Source organism: Arvicola amphibius, chromosome 12 (genome assembly GCF_903992535.2).
Source record: "Arvicola amphibius chromosome 12, mArvAmp1.2, whole genome shotgun sequence".
Classification (NCBI taxonomy): Eukaryota; Metazoa; Chordata; class Mammalia; order Rodentia; family Cricetidae; genus Arvicola; species Arvicola amphibius.
This window is the reverse complement of record NC_052058.2, coordinates 16457253-16479955: the sequence shown is the minus strand read 5'-3', so window position 1 is coordinate 16479955 and position 22703 is coordinate 16457253. Positions and strand designations below refer to the sequence as shown.

Below are 22703 nucleotides of genomic sequence, written 5' to 3'. Positions count from 1 at the left end.
CTATTTGCTAGGACAATCTTTTTCTATCATTTTAATCTGAGGTAATGTCTGTCTTTGAGGTTGAAATGTGTTTCTTGTATGTAGCAGTGGGATGGATCCTGTTTTTGCATCCATTCTTTTAGCCTCTGTCTTTTTTATTATGGAATTGGGTCCAGCGATATTGACAAATATTAATGATTGCTAATTCCTGTTATTTTGTTGTTGATGATGGTGTTTTGTACATTGTGCTTTCCTTCTTTTGATTTTGCTGATGTGAGGTTATTTTCTGTATTTTCATTTTCATGGGTGTAGTGAACTTTCTTGTGTTGGGATTTTCCTACCTCTGTAGGACTAGATTTATGAATAGATATTGTTTAAATTGGATTTTGTCATAGGATATCTTGTTTTCTCCATCTGTGGTAATTGAAAGTTTTGTTTGGTATTGTAGTCTGGACTGTCATCCGTGGTCTCTTAGAGTCTGCAGGACATCTGTTCAGACCCTTCTGGCCTTTAGAGTCTCCATTGAGAAGTCAGGTGTAATTCTAATAGGTCTGCCTTTATATGTTACTTTGTCTTTTCCTCTTGCAACTTTTAATATTATTTCTTGGTTCTATATGTTTAGTGTTTTGATTATTATGTGGTGTAGGGACTTTATTTTCTGGTCCATTCTATTTGTTGTTCTGTAATCTTCTTGTACCTTTATAGGCATGTCCTTCTTTAGGTTAGGAAAATTTTCTTCTATAATTTTTGTTAAAAATATTTACTGGGACTTTAGCTGGGAGTTTTCTTCTATTCCCATTATTCTTAGATTTGGTCTTTTCATAGTGTCCCAGATTTCCTGGGTGTTTTGTGTCAGAAAATTTTTTTTAGATGTAAAGTTTTTTTTGTATCTATTTTTCTATCATGTCTTCAATGCCTGAGATTCTCCCTTTCATCTCTTGCATTCTGTTGGTGATACTTGCTTCTGTAGTTCTTGTTTACTTACCTAGATTTTTCATTTCCAGAATTCCATCAGTTTGTGTTTTCTTTATTGCTTCTATTTCTATTTTCAGGTCTTGAACAGTTTTGTTTCCTTCACCTGTTTGTTTTTTCTTGATTTTAAAGGATTTATTAATTTCCTCCAATCGTTTGTGTTTTCCTGGATTTAAGAAACTTATTCATTTCCTCTTTAAGAACCTCTATCTTCTTCATAAGGCTGGTTTTAAGATCGTTTTCTTGTGCTTCAAGAATTTCTTGTGTTGGAATTTTTAGGTCTTGCTGTTGTAGAATAGCTGGGCTCTGGTGGAGACGTATTGCCCTGGCTGTTATTGATTGTGTTCTTACACTGATGTTTAGGCTTCTGGGTTTGGGATGATTATAGGTCCAGGTGCTGATTTCCGAGTTTGTCTTTGTTGGATGGGTGCTTTGTTCCTTCATTTCTGTTTCCTCTTTGGTTTACTGGTCTTTGTGACCTGGGTTTCTGGCTGCCTGTGTGACCTCCGGTCCAAGTTGGGGGCTGGACTTTGGTCCAGCATGGGATCAGAATTGGGGGTGGGACATGATGAAGGGAGGGGCATTGGGGATAATGTTGAGGTGGTCACCAAGAGAGTATAGGAGGTGGGTAGACTGCTATGGTTGGCGTGGTCTGGGGTTCAGCAGTGAGTGTCTGCCTGAGTTTGCCTATCTATTTTTCTGGCTGGCATGGCTTACACCAGTTCTTCTAACTGGTGTGGCCTGTACCTGAGCAATGGGTATCCTGAAGGGGGAGGGGGCATGGCAGCAGGGGTGGGTGGTGGGATGGGAAGGGGGTGGCAGCAGGTTGGATCTTTGGGATCCAATCTGAGAGTGTGGGAGGGCTCCAGGGGCAGGTGGGCCTCTTACCTATTCTTTTGTTTACTGTGGCCTGCACCTGAGCAGCAGATATCCCTAGACTGTCTTCTTACAATATATTTTGATTATGGTTTCCCCTTCTCCACCTCCTCCCAGATCCTCCCCACTTCCTCTCTCACCTAAATTCACATTTTCTTTTTTCTCCTTAGAAAACAAATGGGCATCTAAAGTAATAATAATAAAAACACAAAAATAGAAACCATAATATATATGCAAAAGACCTGTAAGGTTAAAAAAAAGAAAAGACCCTCCAAAAGTGCCCTTGATTTTGTCTTGTGTTGGCCATCTACTGCTGAGCATGGTGCCTGCCCTTAAGAGTGGTTTGTATCTCCAGTGAGATGTTGGACAAAACTAATTGTTCATTTGTGAGTGGTTGTCAATTGGAGATAGTGACTGGGTTAGGGATGGGGGCTTGTGTGCACTTCCCTCTCAACACAAGGCCCCCTCTGGCCCAGACCCATGCAGGCCCTGTTCATGCTGCCTCAGTCTTTGAGGGTGCTTACGTGTGTCAAGCCTGCTGCATTCAGAGGCCCTTGTTTTCTTGGTGTCATCAATCACGTGGCTCTTAAAATCTTTCTGTCTCCTCTCCAGCAGGGTTCCCTGAGCTCTGGGGGAGGGATTTGGTGGAGGCATCCCATTTAGAACTGCGTATTCCAAGGTCTCTCTCTCTGCACGTCGTCCAGTTGTGGTTTTCCGTGTTCATTCCCATCTGCTGCAGGAGGAAGCTTCTCTGATGATTACTGAGCGAGGCACTGGTCTATGAGTAGAGTAGAATGTTGTTAGGTACCTGCAGTTCTTTGTCAAGGGTTGAGGCTGCCTGCGATTTGCCATTCCATGTTAGCATGTGTATTGGTGTTGACCTTATTCAGGTCATGTTTAGGCAGCCATGTTGACGGACTTCATGAGTATAGATTCTCTGAAGTTTTCAGGAGATACTGAGATTGACTTTTTAAATTTATTTATTATGTATACAATATTCTGTCTGTGTGTATGTCTGCAGGCCAGAAGAGGGCGCTAGACCTCATTACAGATGGTTGTGAGCCACCATGTGGTTGCCGAGGATTGAACTCAGGACCTTTGGAAGAGCAGGCAATGCTCTTAACCACTGAGCTATCTCTCCAGCCCTGAGGTTTAAACCCCAGAGTCCATAAACACTCTACCATGAGCTGCACCTGCGTCCAGATAGCTAACTTTTAAGTCTCTGTGTTCTGGGAGTTTCAGACTACTGCCCAAGTACAACAGAGCTGTATTAACATGATGTCAAAATGCTCAACTCAGACCTCAGAAGAAGCTGCAGAAATTGTTCACATACCAATGGGTACAGAAATTCTGAAACATGATATCCCTAGATGGGTTTAATTTTCTCTGATAATGGAGTCTGAAGACTCTACTCACACTAGGTATGAATCTCATATGAACATTAAAAATAGTTGTCATTTGAATGGCAGCGCATTGTACTTAATAGCCACCTATAAATTTATTTTTTGTTGAAACAATAAATCTCTTAAAAACTCATCTGTTGAATTGGGATCTATGAGCCTTCTAATAAGAAATTTGAAAGAGAGTGCAGAATTTATAGCTCCGTATACATTGCCTGACATGGAAGTTAAGGAGAGTAGAGCTCTGCTCAGTCAGTCTATGACTAGCTGAACTATGACTAGCTGAAACCGGAGGCAAAAAAGACTCGTTTCATTCTTATCTTATAGTGCTAGGCACTAAAAGTTCTTATTCTGAGAATAGTATTCTCTTAACTTAGGATAGCAGAACAGAGTTCTGTTACTCAGGAAGTATTTCATAAGTCCAAGGCTGATTTGAGATGCAGGTCGATGCTTGAGATGTTGACTGGCCATAGCCTGATCTCATTCAGTATTCTTCGTTTCAAGGGAAGACAATGAATTTGTACAAGTCAGAATCTGGGAATCATCTCAGATGCCTGCTCTTTGTTATCTGTAATGGGTGAATGCAGTCACTCTGTCAAGTCTTCTTAAAGGTGTCCTGTCACACATCCACTCTCTTCATGGCCACCACTCCAGCAGGCACCATCATTCTTTGTCTGAAGAAGCCACCTCACCCACAATAGAGTAACCTGTCACACACGCACCTATGAGACCAATTTGGTTTCACACCCTTCTCAGGATAACAGATATCATCCTGTGGATGGTAAGGTCTCTCTTCAGCCCCACCTTGAACTGCCTATTGACAGAGGTTTTCTGTCCCACCAGGTCCCACATCCGTTTAGTCCCAAATAAACACACAGAGGCCCACATTAATTATAAACTGATTGGCCTATTATCCCAGGCTTCTTATTCCAACTCTCATAACTTATATTAGCCATAATTCTTATCTGTGTTAGCCACGTGGTTTGGTACCTTTTTTGGTGAGGCAGTCACATCTTGCTTCCTCTGTGTCTGGATGACGACTGCAGACTGACCCTTTGTTCTTCCCCGAATTCTCCTGTTCTCCTTGCCCTGCCTCTACTTCCTGCCTGGTTGCCCCCCCCCCCCCCCGTACTTCCTGCCTGGCTACTGGCCAATCGGCGTTTATTTAAAATAGTGATGGAGTATAGACCATTGTCCCTCAGCAACTGCCCTTGTTGGGATCTGTGCTCTAGCCTCACAGCCGCTTCTTACACTTGAGAAACCAGCCCAAACACTATTGTTTGCCAGTGACTTCCCTGATACTCGGATCAGAGACATTTCCTGTGCTCTCTGCTCCTCTAGACCTGCACTCCTTTACTTATGGTGTTCGCATAGGTCTAGAACTAGACATTCAAGTCAGGCATGGTGGTTCATGTCAGACATACCACCATATGGGAGGCTGAGGCAGGAGGATCATTGCAAGTTTGAGGTTACTCTATATAGTAAAAACAAGTTGGATATGTGGTATTGTGATATGTGTGTGTGTGTGTGTGTGTGTGTGTGTGTGAGTGTACATGCCAGAGGTTAACTTTGAGTGACAATCCACTGTGATGCAACTACACACATTGCTTTTGATGTGAGGGCTAGGAGTTGAGTTTAGGTCCTCATGATTTTCTGGCAACCACTGTTTTAACAGTTGTCTCCCCAACTATCAGCATTGTGTGGTATTTTGAACTATATGTGTCTCTCCTATAGAAAACAAGTGCCACAAGCTGCATTTATGCCCATATTCTCATAATCAAGTTCTAATACTGGGTTCAGTGTTTGAAAAAAGAATTAGTTGTTCAATATATTTGTTGAATGAATAAATGACTGTTTTTAATTGTTTAGGTAGAGGAAGAGGAACCAACTGGATACATTCGATTTGAAAAATTTCTTCCAGTGATGACCAGAGTACTTCTGGAAAGAAAGTAAGGAAGCAAATCCTTTTTTTTTATTTTAAGGCACAATAACTAGAATTACATCAGTTTCAAAACCTTTGACTTTCCCAACTGTGATGCTTTATGCCTGTAATTCTAGCACTTGAGGCTGAGGCAGGAGAATTGCCACAGGTTTGAGGCTAGCCTTAGTTGCATAGTTCCAGGCCATCCTGAGCTACAGAGTTTTGCCTCAAAACAAAACCAAACCACTCGACTTTTTATGTTTTATTTACCCAGGCTATATCTTAGGCTGGTTCCCCTTCCAGTGTGCTTCAGGCTGTGCTTACAAATACGAGCCAGGCTAGTATTTATCAATCTAAGCAAGGTACAATGAAAAGGCAAAGGAGCTACAGAAAAGAACAACATTGTAGTTATATTTAATTGTGAGTTATCATTTTAATAATTTTAAAATAAAAATTAACACTAGTTACTTTTCTAGTATAAGTACAGCATTAACATACCACAGTTGATTGATTATAGACGTTTTGGTCCTAGATAAATTTATTTTCATATCAATGAGAAATGCTAATAGGTAATACCAAACATTCCTATGGGGTAGGTACTATCGACATTCATATTCAGAAACCCAAAGAAATTTCATCCAGGGAAGTACCATTAGCCTAGTATATTAGTGACTTTTATGTTGTTTAGTGCAGTCATTTATCATGTAGAGACTGAGATAAATATGCTGGCATTAAGTCACTTTATTGTATAAATTACAGATATAGACCAATTGCTGAAGATGTCCTTCTTAGAGCTTTTGAGGTGGGTAAGCTCCAGATTATTCATGTACATGTGAAAAATTAATTCATCATATAGAATTTATTCAACAAAGAAAATCTACCTGCTTCCTCCAGGTTTTGGATCCAGCTAAACGAGGATTTCTGACTAAGGAAGAGCTGGTCAAGTACATGACCGAGGAAGGTCAGAGGGCTTTATTTCTTATAAGAGTAATTTGTGTAAAGATTTAGGCCTAAAGATGCTTATTTTATTAAAAAAAAAAGTGTGTGTGTGCCTATGTGTGTGAGTGCAAGACCCACAGAGGTCAGAAGCATCGTGTCCCCTGGAGCTGGAGTTACAGGGGCTTGCCAGCCACCTGATGCGGGTACCGGAACTGAACTCAGGTTCTCTGCAAGAATAGTACATGGTCTTAACCGCTGAGCCATCGCTCCAGTGCCAATTAATAAGTTTTAAACAATTATGCAAAAGTTATAAGAGATGATACTTTAAAAGCAATTGTTTGGTTAGGTACTTATTTATTATTCCTATTATTTTGGTTTGGTTTGGTATTTGATTTTGATTTGATTTACTTTAGTCACTTAAAATATTTCCTGAATAAAAGACATGCCACTTAAAGAACATGAACTGTCAATCATAAGCCAGTGCCTCTTTAGACAGAAGATTTGAATTATAGTATATAAAAATTTCTTTTAAAAGATCTTCTTAGGGGGTAAAGTTGCAAGCAATATAGCCTAAATTGAATGTGAATTCACATAAAACTATATTTTTTTATGATAATGGGACCTCCTCTCACAAATACCTATATATTTCCTTCAAATGTTCTCTTTTTTAAAAATATTTATTTATTTATTATGTATACAATATTCTGTCTGTGTGTATGTCTGCAGGCCAGAAGAGGGCACCAGACCTCATTACAGATGGTTGTAAGCCACCATGTGGTTGCCGGGAATTGAACTCAGGACCTTTGGAAGAGCAGGCAATGCTCTTAACCACTGAGCCATCTCTCCAGCCCCCAAATGTTCTGTTTTTATGTCAGTATATACATGTGTTTTCCCTGAAAGCAGCTTGGTGGACAAGTCATTATTGCTGTTGTCCCCCACACACACAGACACACAGACAGACAGACAGACAGACAGACACACACACACACACACACACACACACACACACACTGTACTAAGGGAGGCGTTCTGCTTCCTCTGCTCAGCTCCCAGGTGCGCAGGCCAAGTCCTGAGTGATGCAGCAGTCCATACATCAGTTGAGCCCATGGGCATGGGTATCATTTTGAGCAAGTGTTGGAGGCTCTGTGCACTCCTGGTTTGGCCATTTTGACTCAGTTCACCATCAGGAAATAGGAAGTGAGAGAAGGAATATGTGAAAGTCATAGCTGCCACCCAGGTTCACTTACCATGTTAAAATCATCTGAGTGGTTAACTTTAATAATTAACCAAGGATGAAAGGAAGTAAACCCTAAAGTATATTAGGCCACATGAAATTAATAAAAACTGCCAAAGAGGTTCAGCAACTCCTACTGTGTACCCATTGTTTGTTTATTGATAAAACACAGTGGGTGGATACTGGAATCTGATCCCTTTCTTGAGCATATTATAGTCTTACTGGGGAAGCAAAGCTAACTTGTGAACTAGATCAATGAGAGACATTAGAAACATAACTATCAGAGGATCAATGCCAGCTGAAACTAGCCTGGAAAGTGGGGGCTGGGAAGGAGGACAGAGAAAATAGCTTCCTTGAGAAGGTAGATTTATTTGTTTGCTTTTGTTTTGAGACAGGGTTGTGCTCTGTAACCCAGGTGAATCGGGTGTTTACTATGTATCCCAGGCTGGCATTAAATTCCAGGCAATTCTCTTGCTTCAGCCTCCCAGATGGGATTACAGATGGGAGCCAGCTTACTTTGCTTTAGAAGATAGGGTGAGCCATTGATGGCAGATATAAGGAGATTGAATGAAGACAGATGAAACTGGCTTGTGGGAAATGGGTAAAGCAATAGGAATGAAATCTGGAAGATAGGCATCCAGGCACATGGAAGAAGGTGAGCTCAGCCAGCCTGCAAGTCTTGTTGACTAGCAACAGGGAAGGAATGGAGGGATTGGTGCTACTGTGGAGGCCTGCTCTTGAGTTCGGGTCATCCCTGGGCGGTGGAGAGTTGGACTCAGTCACCCTATGCAGCAGTACTGTCTGAAAGTGATTCTGGTGCTGGCCGGTTTGTAGGCTTAGAATAAGAAAGGTTCAGCCAGCAAGATAAGCTGTGGGGCACCTTCAGCATCCCCAGGGTTCCCTAACACAGGCCTGGCCTGGCATAGGGACTAGAGAAAGGGGATCAATGCAGTATGACTCTATCATAGGACCCTGGGCCATAGTGACCAACAAGAGGGCAGGGGACAAAAATGCTGTCAGCTGAAACAGTGAAGTCAGGCTCTGGCTGTGTTGTGTAGGGACAACATAGGCATGTGGGCCACAGGAGTCTGATTTATGAGAATTTCCAGGAAGGCATACTTACAGAATTCTTGGACTTCCAGGGCAACTGTTGGATATCCTAATAGACAGAGCCTGCACCAGTTCTTTTCAGAAAAGAATAGAAATAGAAATATTCAATTTCTTCCATGCTGTATGAACCATTCTATTTGATCTGTACATATAAGATGAACCATGTTATCTTAATGTATCATTATTATTGGATGTAATGTGCCCTTCCTCTAGATGCAGCTGCAGCTGCCTAATTCAGTAAAATGGTTGCTTAAGAAGTGATTTTTTTAAAAGACAAGGTTTCTCTGTGTATCACTCACTGTTTGTCCTGGAACTCACTCTGTAGATCAGACTGGCCTTGAACTCAGAGATCTGCCTGCCTCTGCCTTCTGAGTGCTGGGATTAAAGGTGTGCACCACCAGGGATGGCTAATAAGTGACATTTTGATTCTCAAAATTCCAATTTTTTAAAGCATATTCAAGCTTTAGGACTATAAAGGTATTTCCACAATCTTTTCATAATATCTACAGAGCAGCCAACACATCTTTAAGTTTGAGAATGTACATTCTAAATGCCCAGGAGATCATTAGATAGACACCGTAAACTGTGTGTGTTCAGGGTGTACATTGCATCAGATGGTGTTTAGCATCAGGGAAGATCTCAAATCTTTTAAAAACAAATACATGTTGCTATGTGTCAGATGTTTGTGGAAGTGCTATTTGAGTAATAACACATTTGTTCCTTATGCCAAGCCCATGATAATATCACATCTGTGTTGTGTAGACTGGGAAGAGAGGTTAAGCAACCTGCCCAAGATCATAAAGCTAGTAAGAGGGCCAGAGCTTGAGTCTGTGAGGCTTGTCCTTCAAGCTAGTGCCTTTCAGTGTTGATCAATTTTCCTGCTATATTAAATCAAATACTGTACAGCTCTTTCCTTGTCCAGTGTGGCAGACAGACTACTATGAGCAAGACTTAGTCTAAGCAGTGCAGTGGAGTGCTTTGACCGAGGTTGGTAATCTGGCCTTCTGGCCTTCAGACTCAGTCCCCACTCACTTGCAGGGTAGGCTGCATTGCTTATGTGCTGTAAATGGAGATGGTAGTTTAAAGTGGTATATTATTTGTGTTTTAATAAATAAAGCCTACAGGCCAGGGTGTGGTGGCACATACCTTTAATCCCAGGACTCAGGAGACAGAGGCAGATGGATCTCTGTGAGTTCAAGGCCACCTGGGCTACACAAGATTGAGTCTGTTTAAATGAGAAACAGAGCTCACACAAAGGTGATCCCAACACTTGGGATGCACACCTTTAATCCCAGCATTAGGGAGGTGGAGACAGGAGTGATAGGGCTGGGTGGAGAGAGGGATATAAGGTGATATAAAGTGGGAGGAGACAGCAACTCAGTGGAGTGTGAAATCTGAGGATTCATGGTCTGAAGATTTGGTAGAGGTAAAAGGTCTCTCTAGTGGCTTGACTGCTTTGCTTTTCTGATCTTTAGGTTGAACCCCAATATCTGTCTCTGGGTTTTTACTATTCATGTTCCAGTAGTTCTCCCATCTTGTGAGGTGTTGGTTAACTTAGTACACGTGAGACACTTGAATCAGTGCCAGTCCCACAGCGGTGGTCAGTGAACAAGGAAAGATACAAAATGTACAATACGAAGAGAAGGAACACCAGGAAGTAGAATGGAGTTTAATTTCTGTGTTCAAGGAGATAAACAGATTAAGAAATGGAATAAAGGTAGCCTCAGGTAAGAGTGGTAACCTCAGGGCAAGATCCAACCCTGCAAATTTCCAAATTATGAAAAGCAATTAAAGAAAAGGTTAAAGCTGGGTGTAGTGGTACATGCCTTTAATCCCAGCACTGGGAAGGCAGAGACTGGTGGATCACTGACTTTGAGGCCAGCCTGATCTAAAATCAAGTTTCAGGACAGCCAGACTTATTCAGTGAAGGAAACCATGGAAAACAGAAAGTTGGTAAAGATATAATTGAACAAGGGGGCATGTTCCAGCTGCAGAAAGCAGCAGAACTTGGCAGCTTTGGCCATCTGGTTCTGGAATTAAGGATAGAAGGAAGGGGCTATGGACTTTGCCTCTGCAACTAAGGAAAGCCACCGAGGCCAGGCATGTATCAGTGGGGTCCCTTAATGGAGGCCTAAAGAGGCCATTGAGTGAAGCTATGAGGTTGAAACCTGAATTACCTTGGAGACCCCAAGATGTTGGAGATGCCAGAGCCCTGGGATACCTGCCAAGGAGAGCTGCTAACAGGGAGTAGAACCAGCCCAAGAGAGAGAAGTGTGTTGTAGTCAACAAAGATGAGAGGCGTTAGAGGGCTGAAGAGAAATGTAACATCAAACACAGAGATGCAGAGTTTGGAGTGTGCCCAGCTGGTTTTTGGTCTTGCTTTGGTCCAGTATTTTCTCACTATACTCCTTTCCCTACATTTTGGAACAGTATTGTATATCCTGTGCCTTATATCTTAGAAGTATGTGGTCTGTTTTTTTTTTACAATTAAGAGATTGCATGAATCTCAGAAGAGACTTTGAACTTTAAAACATTGTTGAGACTATGATAGACTATGGGGATTTTTGAAGTTGGACTAAATGCATTTTGCGTTTTGATATCATTACAAGTTTATGGGGGTCAGGGAGTGGAATGTGAAAGTTTGAATGTAATTGGCCCTCATAAGCACATAGGAAGTGGCACTATCAGGAGGTGTGGCTTGTTGGAGTAGGTGTGACCTTGGGAGAGAGTTTATCACTGTGGAGATGGGCTTTGAGGTCTCAAAAATGCTCAAGCCATACCCAGTCTCAGTTCTCAGTTCACTTCCCATTGCCTGTGGGTCAAAGATGTAGAATTCTCGACTCCTTCTCAGCATCATGTCTGCCTGTATGCTGCCATGTCCCATCATGATGCTAATGGACTGAACCTTTGAACTATAAGCCAACCCCAGTTTAATGTTTTCCTTTATAAGAGTTGCCATGGTCATGGTGTCTCTGCACAGTGGTAGAAACCTAAACTAAGACAGTAACCCTCAAACCTTGGTTTGCATTACACTTTTCCCTTAAAGACCTAGCATGATGACTTGGATGCCCTGTATTTTTCTTTAGCATTGGGACATAGTTCTGTCTTAAATAGTCAGCTTTTTCTACATTCTTCTGGAGTTTGTGTCCTACCCTGGTGAAGCCAGTTTCCAAGATGGCTCTCAGTTGTTACCTGAGTCCAACTAAAGCTCACAGATTTTTCTCTCCAACTTTTGATTTCATCTGACATCAATACTAGCCCAGACTCAAACAAGGGAGAGTTTTAGGATGATTGATGAGTGGTATTGATTAAGCCAGTGTGAGTGAGACAGACCTGCTGTAGTCAAGTGTCTGGTCTCTCTCCAGCAATAGCTACCATCTAGTCATCTCTGTATAGCCTCACTAAACATAGTAATTAGATTCTCTTATGAGACTTTAACTTCAAGCAAATACTTTTGCAATTTCAATAATTTTAATTTAAGTGAATAAACAATTTTGTTCATGGTGTTCTGACTGAAATACGTATTCTATAGGTCCCAGCAGGGTAATAAGTCTGCAGCCTTGCAGGGTGTATGGAAGCATGCCTTTTGAACTTCTGGGTTCTCATATGTTGACTGTACAGCCCCAGTGGAGAAAAGACTAGACACATCTGGGGGCCTGTGGGCTCCATGGCAAGGAAGCTGACTAGTGGAAAGAGAAAAAACTCCTGACCATAAATGATGATCTTTCTTGTCTCTCCAGGTGAGCCTTTTTCTCAAGAGGAAATGGAAGAAATGTTATCTGCTGCAATTGATCCTGAGTCAAACTCCATCAATTACAGAGACTACATAACAATGATGGTGATAGATGAAAATTAAATGCTCCAAAGACTTAATTTCTTTTATCTTCTTTTAAGACAACTGTAAACTAATTGAAAAGATAGTTTGAAAAATTGCTTGTTCTAATTAATTTCACATTTTGGCTTGTAATTTTTATATTTAGTGCCTTGTGCCATAATTGTTTCAAGGTATTCTAGAGATGACCAATCTAAAATATAAATTTGTTTAATATGACCAGATTCATGGAATGACAAGTTGATTATTTAAAAGAAATTATAAAAGTATTATTGCTTATTTTCCACAACTAGGCCAATGTTACCTTGAAATTAAACAAAAAATGAAGATTGATCCTAGCACCCTAAGATTGGCATAGAAGGAAAGCTCTTGTGGAGCAGAATGGTCCCAGCCTGGACATGGACGGCACTGTGGTGCTGGCTGCTTTTTAGAGCTGCGTAAACACTTGAGCAGGCTGAGTGTGGAGGGAGAGCGACTGGAGTAACCACTAATAATTGATTTCTTGTGAATGCCAATTACAAATCTCATTTGGGAGTCTAATAACTTTGTGTAAAACTGAAATTTGCTCATCCAGCATGTTGCCATTTATGGACTAGCTAAAGGAGGTGAGATAATTGAGTCCAGAGAAAGGAAGACTGAATGAGAGCTGATAATGGCAATTCCTCTTTAGAATCCTCAGCCATTCAGAATATCTGTCACGGGAATATTGTCCTGAGGACTGAGTGTATTGAGCCTGCTGTTACCAGAATGTAGTACCTGAAATGGACTGACTCCATAAGAAAGAGGTTCATTTAGCTCACATTATAGATGGTCAAGGTCCAGACAGCGTTGTGCACCCCGAGCTAGGGCCGCTCTTGCATGTATCTCGCCAAAGTGCAGCTAGCCAGACAGGAACACATGGTTGAGCAAGCAGGAGCAGAGAGGCTGGGAGGGAGTCAGCTTTGCTCATTTACAATGGTCCTCTCACAAGAATTACTCTCTAGGCTGCGGAGATGGCTCAGTGGGTAAAAGCATTTGCTGAGTATCATTAGATAGCATGCTGGAAGCTGGAGGTGGACGGTGGAGAAATTCTAATTAATCAAGGTCACATTTTAGGGAGGGAGACTTGCAAATCAATCAGCAATCACATCAGGGGACTGAATATTGGACAAGAGAAGCAGATGGCTAAGCCTGGTGGGCTGAGGGTGCTTTCTAGAGGGCAGACTAAGACAGGTAGCACATGACTTAATAGTTCTTAAGTTTGGAAAAACAGTCATTCTCTGAGTAGTTACTTCAGGGCACAGAGCACAGCAGCAGAAGGACAGCAGATCAAAACCCCAGAGGTGTCATGAAACACAAGAATCTGGGAATTGAAAGTCTGGTTTATAGATATTTGGGACCTGATGAGAGATGACAGGGTTGGAGCAGGGAACCGTGTCCTAAGAGATAATGGGCTAATTGGGGTTCAGGTTTCAGTGTTTGAGTGTGGGTTTTATTCTGCACATGCGGAGAAAGGAGTTGGAGAGGCAGATAGCCTGAGAAACAACTTGAATGCGGCGAGGAGACCAGCTGGCAGGCTGTTCGGTTGGCACGACTGATGGACTAGGGAAAGTCAAGCACAAAGCTGGGTTTCTGGCTTGAGCACTTGGTAAATAATGATACCAGCCATTCAGATCAGACACCCACGGAGCAGACTGATGAGCCTGACTGTGGTCATCTCCAGCTTAAGGAGCTTGTAGGACATAGAAAATCAATAGATAAATAAAGGAACATCTGCTAGAGACATGGGCTTTGGAGTTGTCAGCACACGGTGTCCTGAAGGAAAATACAATGATCAAGGGCAGAACTGGGGGAGATAGTTGAGTTTGTGGGGGGCAGAAGAGGAGCCTGCAGAGCATGGGAAGAAGCCTGGCAGGAGGGAAAGCCAGAGGGAAGCCATGGGAGGAGAGACTCTTGAGGAGGCAGGAACCAAGCCAGATGTGGGGAGATGTGAAGTAATTGATGATGGAGAAACATCCTTCAGTTTCAGCACCAACACATTCACTGGGAAACTCCCTTGGGGCAGACTTTCCAAGTGGCAGGTAGTAGAGTCTGGTGACTTCAGGAGTAAACAGATGTGAGAAAGAGCCTGAGGACAGGCTACTGGGCAGTATAGAGAGGTGGAGGGAGGGAGTGTGCTCTGTGTTTGTATTTAAAGGGTTGAGACATGGCAGAGAACACAGGGCACTCACAGGGGCCAGGATCCAGGGCTACAAAGGTCTTGACCTTGGTTATGGACGTGAACTTAAGTGCGTAGTCTCTTATAGTGGCCCCTAGTTTTACTGTCTTTTGTTATTGTTAAGATAGGATTTTGTAGCCAGGTGATAATGGTGCACGCTTTTAATCCCAGCACTCAGGAGGCAGAGGCCAGGTGGATCTCTGTGAGTTCGAGGCCAGCCTGGTCTACAGAGTGAGTTCCAAGGCTATATAGAGAAAACCTGTCTCGGAGGGAAAAGGGTCTTGCTTACAACTTGTGACCTCTCTGCTTCTCCTCCCTAGTGCTAGGATCCAGCCCGAGCCTCTCCGTCTGGCTGTGCTGTCTCTGTGAAGGAGGAGGAGGATGGTAGGGTGTAAGGCTAGAGGAGATGGTGCAGATCTGCAGTGTATTGTGGGCAATGAGAGAGCTGGGGAATAGTCTACTAAAGAGTTTTCAAGAGACCCTGGAAGATTTGTTCTAATAGCCCAGGCCCAGCAGCAAACTGTGGAAAGTGTTGAGTCACGGTGGGAAAGGGAAGGACAGAGGTCGAGATTGGTGAGGAGTCAGAGAGAAGAGTGACAGCGAAGGTCTGTAGGCTCAGGTGGGAGGGGACGCCGGCTAGGAGCAGGCTTGCACCGAGGATAGTCAGACTCCAAAGGCACACACTGCTATGTGTGCTCAGATGGCTTGCCGTTCCTGGGAACAATGTGCTCTGCTTGCCGTTTGCCTTCATTCTATTGCTACAGGGCATGTCTTTATTCTATGCTATTACTAATTAATAATAGTAGACAGTGCTTATTCATCTCTCACTGTGTGCCAGGCACTGTTCTAAGTGCTTTCCTTAAATATACTCATTTAACCCTCTTGATGACCCAATCAAATAGGTACCTTTATTCCAAGGGAGTGAAAAAGGTGCATAGCTGTGCGGGACTGTGTTGATCAGTCTTCATGGGTTATGCTGTGACGTCAAACCTTCAAGCAAAAGTCATTTTTTTGTTCAGTTTTGTGCCAGCTGGGGCTCTGCTCTGTGTGGCTTGTCTTCCTTCACTTCTTTCCCAAGTGGAATGACTTTATGTCCCATTTGCCCTGGGTGGCCCCAGCCTGCCTGTGCTTCCTGAGATGATGATGAAGATCACTCCTGGGGGCTGGGCAGATGGCTCAGTGGTAAGGGTGCTTGATGAACAAGCGTGAGGACCTGGCTTCAGGCCCCAGCACCCACATGAAAAGCTGGGCACTTCTGGATCCTCTGGCTTCCTGCATGGCCCTGCCTGCCTGTGGAGAGCTAGCTATGTTCTCACACTTCTCGGCAGGCAAAACTGCATAAGTCTGCGAGTCTGGGGACCATACTCTGATCCCACTGCGCCTGTGACTCACTTGGAGCTCTGCACCACACCCTGGAAGTCAGAGAGTCCAGTCTGGGCCTTGTCGTTTGCAGGCACCAATGTTCACATGCTGGGTGCCTACGAGAGACAAAAGGATTGTCTGAATAGGCAGGTTAACTGGGAATGTGACTGGTTGTCAAGGACAGGCCTATTTCCTGTGGACCAGAATATGTTTGGCTCTTTCTCTCCTGTCTTTTCTCCTTTCCTTTCTTTTCCTAACTTCCACATAAGAAAGCACCACTTATACAGGCATTTCTTTAGAGGTTGCCATCACGCTACAGTGTAGATAAAACAGCCTCCAGGTTATGCACACTTAACTCAAACAGCCTCCGGGTTATGCACACTTAACTCAGCTGTCTAGTGTTTCTAAAAACACTGCTGCCACTCACTTGCTTCAGAAGCCCCCTGGGGGATGGGTGGTTTTTAAGAAAGTAACCGTGTAGCCAAGAATGATCATATAGCTCCTCAGAAGAATCTCTGGAGGTGGAGCCCCCAAATCTTCCTCTGTAATGGATGTTGGATTTGGGGGAGAGGCTTAGGCACACTTAAATGCCCACTAAACCTCTGCCCTGGGAAGTATCACATGGTGCAGAGACGGGATTTGGGGTTGGATACTGCCCTTATAGAGCATGTAACTGGCACTGGTACTACTGAGCTTCTGCATCTTCGCGTGGGAAGTGGAAAGAATTGCTGTATAGGGCTGGTGTGATGATGGATAGCATAAAGCTATAATGGATGGAGGCAGATGTTATTTATAGAAAACCAGCTAGGCAGGCAGGCAGGCAGGCAGGCAGGGGGTGGGGTGGAGATGGAGACCTGCTGCCTGGATATGGACAGGCAGAGTGTGGGAAAGTAGGGAGCTGAAAAAAACTTCATTCGTTAGGTGAGGGTGGTGCTGATGGAGAGATACCAAAAGGTTTGCTGTCGCTGCACCATGAATGGTCAGCTGTGATGTTTGTGTTAAGGACTTGAAAGTGGGGGGTTTAGGAGGCTCACCCTCCCTTTCTCTCTCCCTCCCTCCCTCCCTCCCTCCCTCCCTTTGTTCCTCCCTCCCTGTCTCTCCTTCCCTCCATTTTAGAATTGCTATCAATCACAGCACATTTATAGCAACATGAGTCATTCACCTGATCTAGTGAGAAAAGACATGCATTTGGGACTGTGGTTGGGGTGTAGCGCAGTTGCCTGAGTGCTTTCCGAGCATACAAAGTCCTGGACTCCACCATCCCTAGCACTGCATAAATCAGGCATGGAGGAACATGCTTCCAATCCCAGTTCTTGGGGTCAGGGATGCTTGAAAGTCAGAAGTTCATGGACATCTTGGGCTATGTAGTAAGTTCTAGGTCAGCCTGAACTCAGCCTGATTCATGAGACCCTCCTAACTCAAGAGAAAAAAAAGCACATAAAATCAGGACATTATATGATTGGTCCAAATATCAAATCTGTCATGTTGCTTGTTAGGTTTTCAACCAATCAGTGTTAAATATCATGTCACTATCATGTGATGTGGGATGTTCTTCTCTATATGTGTTGTTTTATTGGTTGATGAATAAAGCTGCTTTGGCCTATGGCAGGGCAGAATAAAGCCAAGTGAGAAATAGAACAGAGATATATAGAGAGAGTGGGTGGAGTCAGGGAGACACCATGTAGCTGCCAAAGGAGAAGGACACGCCAGAACCTTAGGAACCTTACTGGAACCTTTCCAGAACCACAACCTCATGGCAATATACAGATTGATAGAAATGGGTTAATTTAAGATGAAAGCTAGCTAGAAATATGCTGGAATAATTGGCCAATCAGTGTTGTAATTAATATAGTTTCTGTGTGATTATTCAGGTCTGGGTGGCTGGGAAATGAACAAGCAGTCTCCGTCTACAATTATGGAGCTTTACAGCATGTTGAAGTTTGTTTTGTGTTCCGAATGCTTAGGATTTAAATGTCTTGCTAGTTGTCATAGGTACATTCCAGCTCTGGTTACCTGCTCAGGGCATGATCCTCACTTAAGCAAATCTGTCTCTGACAGTCTTCTTGATCCACGACCTTTTCATTTCTTTAGCTCCTTACCAAATCCGACTATACCGTCGCTGTTTAACCTCGTATCATGGTTGGCAAAGAGCTCGCAGGAGTAGATTTCTTAGCTTTGACCTGAACCCTGGGCCACATTCCCAGCACATGGCTTTCTTGAAGCTCCTTGTGCTCACCGCTGCGGTTTTCCTGCCATTCATGGAAATGCCCATGAGAACGGATTCTGACGTGTGTGGTATATAAATGGGGTCCAGTGTTTTCACTCGTGTCCCCGCAGGTTGGCTCATGTCACTGGAAAGTCCAAGCTAAGACTTTCGAGGGGAATGGGTCTCTGAAGTTTCAACTGCTCTGTAAATTAACACTTGGCCTTATCTCTTCTGAAACTTTCTCCCAAATGTGTGCATGTCTCTAATGTCCTCAGAATATCACTGTGGACCTGACAGGGTTTTTCTCAGACATGCAGAAAGCAAGGTGGCCTCGTAGAAGCAAAGAGGGACCTGATGGAGGACACAAGAGCAGAGAAAAGGCTGTGCACTGAGCTCCAAACTTGCAGTGGACTAGGTGGGGCAGGCTGGGGCAGACTGGAGTCACGGGGCTTTGGAGGACAAAGCCACAGGGTGCAAGAGCATATCAGTCATCATTTGGGTGGAGCTGCCTGTGCAGACTGCTGCTGCTGGCCCGTGCACCTGCTAAGGACAGCTTTGCTTCTCAGCATCCTTCACAGATGATGGATCTTACCTGAGGATATCATCGCCAACAACCGCACTCAACTGAGGGAAGAATACTCTGGTAAGAAATCAGAGTCTTTGTGGGGAAGAGAAATAATAAACACAACTGTTTACTGCAATCTCAAACCACAATGTTATGTAATCTGCTAGTACTTAATACATTGTGTCTTTCCATGTTAATGTACACACACCTAGAACGTACTGTTTTTTTTTCTTCTTTAAGACAGGGTCTCTCTGTGTAACCCAGACTAGCCTGGGACTTATAATTCTCCTGCCTCAGCTTTCCGAGAGCGCAGATAATAAGTGTGCACACCATACCTAGTCGCCTCCCCCTCCCCACTGCCTTCAATACTTAACCCTACCATTACTGGAGCTTTTTAAAGGCCCGTGGCATTATACTAAAGCATCAAGTTGAATTGTTCCAGGAGGCACCAAACTTACACCTCATTGGCTCTTGCCTCAGACAAGGACCTCTCTGATCACTGGAAAATAGGATCCCACGAGGCATAATATTTTGAGCAGATTCTGAATTCATCAAAAGAGACATTTTCTTTCTGAACAGTTACTACCAGAAGGAATGCAAATTAGCCCCTGTGGCACAGAAATATTGCAAAAGCTCATGGAAGGAAATAGGAAGTGCAGAAATGTGCATGCAGATATGCAGCGAAGAAGCGTCCTGAAAGGTTGACAGAGCAGGAGGCCAGCTGGCCATCTGCTCCATCAGCAGCATGCTGCATGGAAGTCTCCTCATGGAATCAGTTTGCTCTCTCACTGAACATTCGCTGAATTCCCACTGCATGGCAGATGCTGTGTTAGGCTCCAGAGACAGGCAAGCCTTGTCTTTGAGAGACTGCAGACTTAGGGAGAGGCAGCAGGACAAAGACACCAAGCAGCATTTAGTTAGTTGTTCAGCACCATTAACAAAGGGCTTTGGGGTTGGAGCAGCCAGCAGCCAGCTTTGCCTGTGGCACAAAGGGCCTCACAAGGGAAGCGAGAGATGAGCCTCAAGTGTTTCCTGTGCTCATGTTGGCAGTTCTGATGCCAATGCTGGGGGCAGGGGGTGGTGGAGGAAACGTTCCAGAATGAGAAGGCTTGAGGCTAAAGCTAAAAGAGCTATTGTGTGGCTTAGGGTAAGGAACCCATCTGCCTTTGAGTCCCAGCTGTTCCAGATGTAGGTGACATGCCTGGGGAGGTCACTCTGAACACTGGAAGCTGTCTTCACATGGGACTCAGTAAGAGGTGTCAGTCATCGCAGGTTGCTCAGTACAAATCTGCTAATGTAAACATTTTCTATGCTTGGTGTGGTTATCTCTCAACTGCATGAGGTTGGCTACAGGTATAGTATTTCTAGGAATGAATGAAGTTCTTTTCCTAAACTTCATAAACTTGAAACTTCATGAAAAAGCCATCTTGGTCATTTTTCACTTCATTGATTCATTAATTCATAGTATTTCTTTAATAATACTTCGTGCTAACAACTGTTCTGGTAAACAATGTCCTTGCCCTTATGGAACTTAAATTCTGGTCAGGAGTCAGATAAAATGTAAATCAATATACGTCATATGAGGACAAATAATATGGAATAAAGCAAGATGAGGGGTAAGAAGTGAAAAGGTATTTTATAGCTATGATGAGATCAGAAATCCTATCTAAGGAGTTGAGCAATGACCTTAAGGGAGTGAAGGTGCATTGGGAAAAAGCATCCCCTGTGGAGATGACATCAAGAGCCTGAAGGAACAGCACAGAGGCCACCTTGGCCACCAGAGTAGAGGAAGGAATGAAAGGTTAAGATGGGAGATGGGCAGAGCCCAGAGCACAAAGGGTCAGGTAGCCAGAGAAAGAACTTTGTATGTGTGATACAGGAAGGGAAACTGCTGGATAGTACTCAGCCAGCTCTTGAGTCAACACAACAGGATGGCGTCGTAATATTGGTGGGTGTGATGAGAAGTGATAGGATTCGGAATTCATTTGGAAAGTGAAGTGAAAGGGATTTCCTAGTGTGGGGGACCTTAATGGAGGAAAGGGAGACAATTGAAGGAAGGATACTGCAGTATTTGGCAGAGCAACTAAGGTTTGGGGAGAAATCATGAGTGTGGTTTGGGTGAGTTAATGTGGAAAGGCTAACTGAATACCCAGGCTGGTGACTGGTCAGTATGCAGATGACAGACACCCTGGGCAAGGGGCAGGACGCAGTGATCGAAGAAGAACTTCAATCCAGAAAGGATAATAGGACCCAAAATGCCTCCATCAGCTGTTAATCCGTGGCTAAGTGCCCTTCATCTTGTCTCTCTTCACCTTCAGCCTCACCTTGCAGGTTATTTTGAAACAAATTCTAGACATTACATCATTTTGTCTGTAAGAACTTAGATATGTCTTGGCTATGTAAGGAGCTCCTTCCCCTTTCCTTAGTAGACTAGAAGCTGTCAGACCCAAGAGAAATCTCCATTGTCCCAATACACATTGTTCCAGGGCCCACCACCGTCTTCCCAGGATGCTTTAGTCCAGTTAGATCTGAACACGGTTTGTGTGTCTTCACTCCAGGACAGCCCTCTCCAGTATCGAACTGTTTTTCTCCTAGTCGTTGATCCGAAGAATTTTGTGTTTTGGGAATGATTTGGTTGCACTTTGTGGTATTAAGATAGCTACTTCCTACATTTATATTGACCAACTTCTATATCTTGGGGTTTGATCAACTCAAAGTCAGTTTTATTTTTGTTCTGGTCGTTTCTTTACTAAATCAACTCCTTTGACTCATTTCAATTGTTTTCCTCCTGGAGGCTCAGTGTGTCTGGACCATTTCTTTGTCAGTATTCAGCCCCAGGTGTGGCAAGCTTGATCTGATGGACGCAACATCTCCATTGGCTGCCACCTATGCTTTCTGTAACAGAGGTGCCCCACCTTTTGACATCAGGACACAATGTTGTGATCTACAAATGTGTTTGTAGCTAGCGAGCCATGAACTGGGCATGCCAGTTGGCACAGAAGACATTTTATTAGGAGCTTCATTGATAATTTTAAGAAGAGCTTATCACACCCAATGAAATTCAAGTAAAATAATTTCCCGGTCTCAACTATTAGATTTTGTTTGTTTGAGACAAGACCTCATTATGCACCTCTGAATGGCCTGGACCTCTCTATGTAGACAGGCTGGCTTGTGTGCTACCACACCCAATTTTTAACTTAAAATAAAAAACAAATGTTTCTTGATTTCTTTTAAAATATGCATTTTCACTTGACAGTTGTATGCCGATGTCATCTGTGGACATTGACATTGACAGTATCAATGTCCCTTATAAATTCCCATTTGGTCATATGCCACCAAAGCCACTCTTGGTAACCTCCTTACTCGCTGTGTTGTGAATCGCAGTGTTTGAATTAACAGTTACATGGCTATTTTTGTCACAGTACCTCTGTATTCTTAATGTGTGGAAACCAAGTGTTTGCATTTGATTTAATGAAATGCTTGAAAATTTATAAAACAGGTTTCAAACCTCATGGGGATATGAGAAAACAAGGATTTAGGATAACCTGGCAAGACACAGTACACCAAGAGTTTATAATCCAGAATGATTCTTCCCTAAGCAAGTTTTAAATAATAAACCAATAAATATATATTCTGATATCACATGTCTTTTAATTATATGTAACGTACCTATACTGTACAATATTTTGATATTATATATTTTACTTTCATGTTAGAATGTGTATCTAAAAATAAAACTGATCAGCTGGGTGATAGTGACAAATGCCTTTAGTCCCAGCACTCAGAAGGAAGAGGCAGGTGGATCTCCATGAGTTCAAGGCCAGCCTGGTCTACAAAGTGAGTTCCAGGACTGCCAGGGCTACACAGAAAAACCCTGTCTTGAAAAACAAAAATAAACAACAAAAAAAAAACCCACAAAACCCTAAAACCAACCAAAGAAACAAAAAACTGCAGGTGAATTTGAGTTTCAGGCCAGTCTGGCCTACAGAATGAGTACCAGGAGGAGAGCCAGGGTTACACAGAGAAACCCTGTCTCCAATACTAAAAACCAAAACTGAATATAAACAAACAAACAAATATATGCAAACAAATAAAGTGTCCACGCAAATG

The 22703-nt window shown here is 43.2% G+C and overlaps 1 protein-coding gene across 1 annotated transcript in view; it reads left to right on the top strand.

The window, feature by feature from the left end:
• Positions 1-12487, top strand: part of Efcab2 (EF-hand calcium binding domain 2) — an 89048-nt gene extending 76561 nt beyond the window's left edge. The window contains exons 4-7 of the mRNA XM_038349826.1: positions 5097-5176; positions 5908-5950; positions 6043-6109; positions 12172-12487. Coding sequence (XP_038205754.1) covers positions 5097-5176; positions 5908-5950; positions 6043-6109; positions 12172-12287 — 306 coding nt within the window. The 3' untranslated portion in view covers positions 12288-12487. The remainder of the gene's footprint in view (positions 1-5096; positions 5177-5907; positions 5951-6042; positions 6110-12171) is intronic.
• Positions 12488-22703: the final 10216 nt, after the last annotated feature.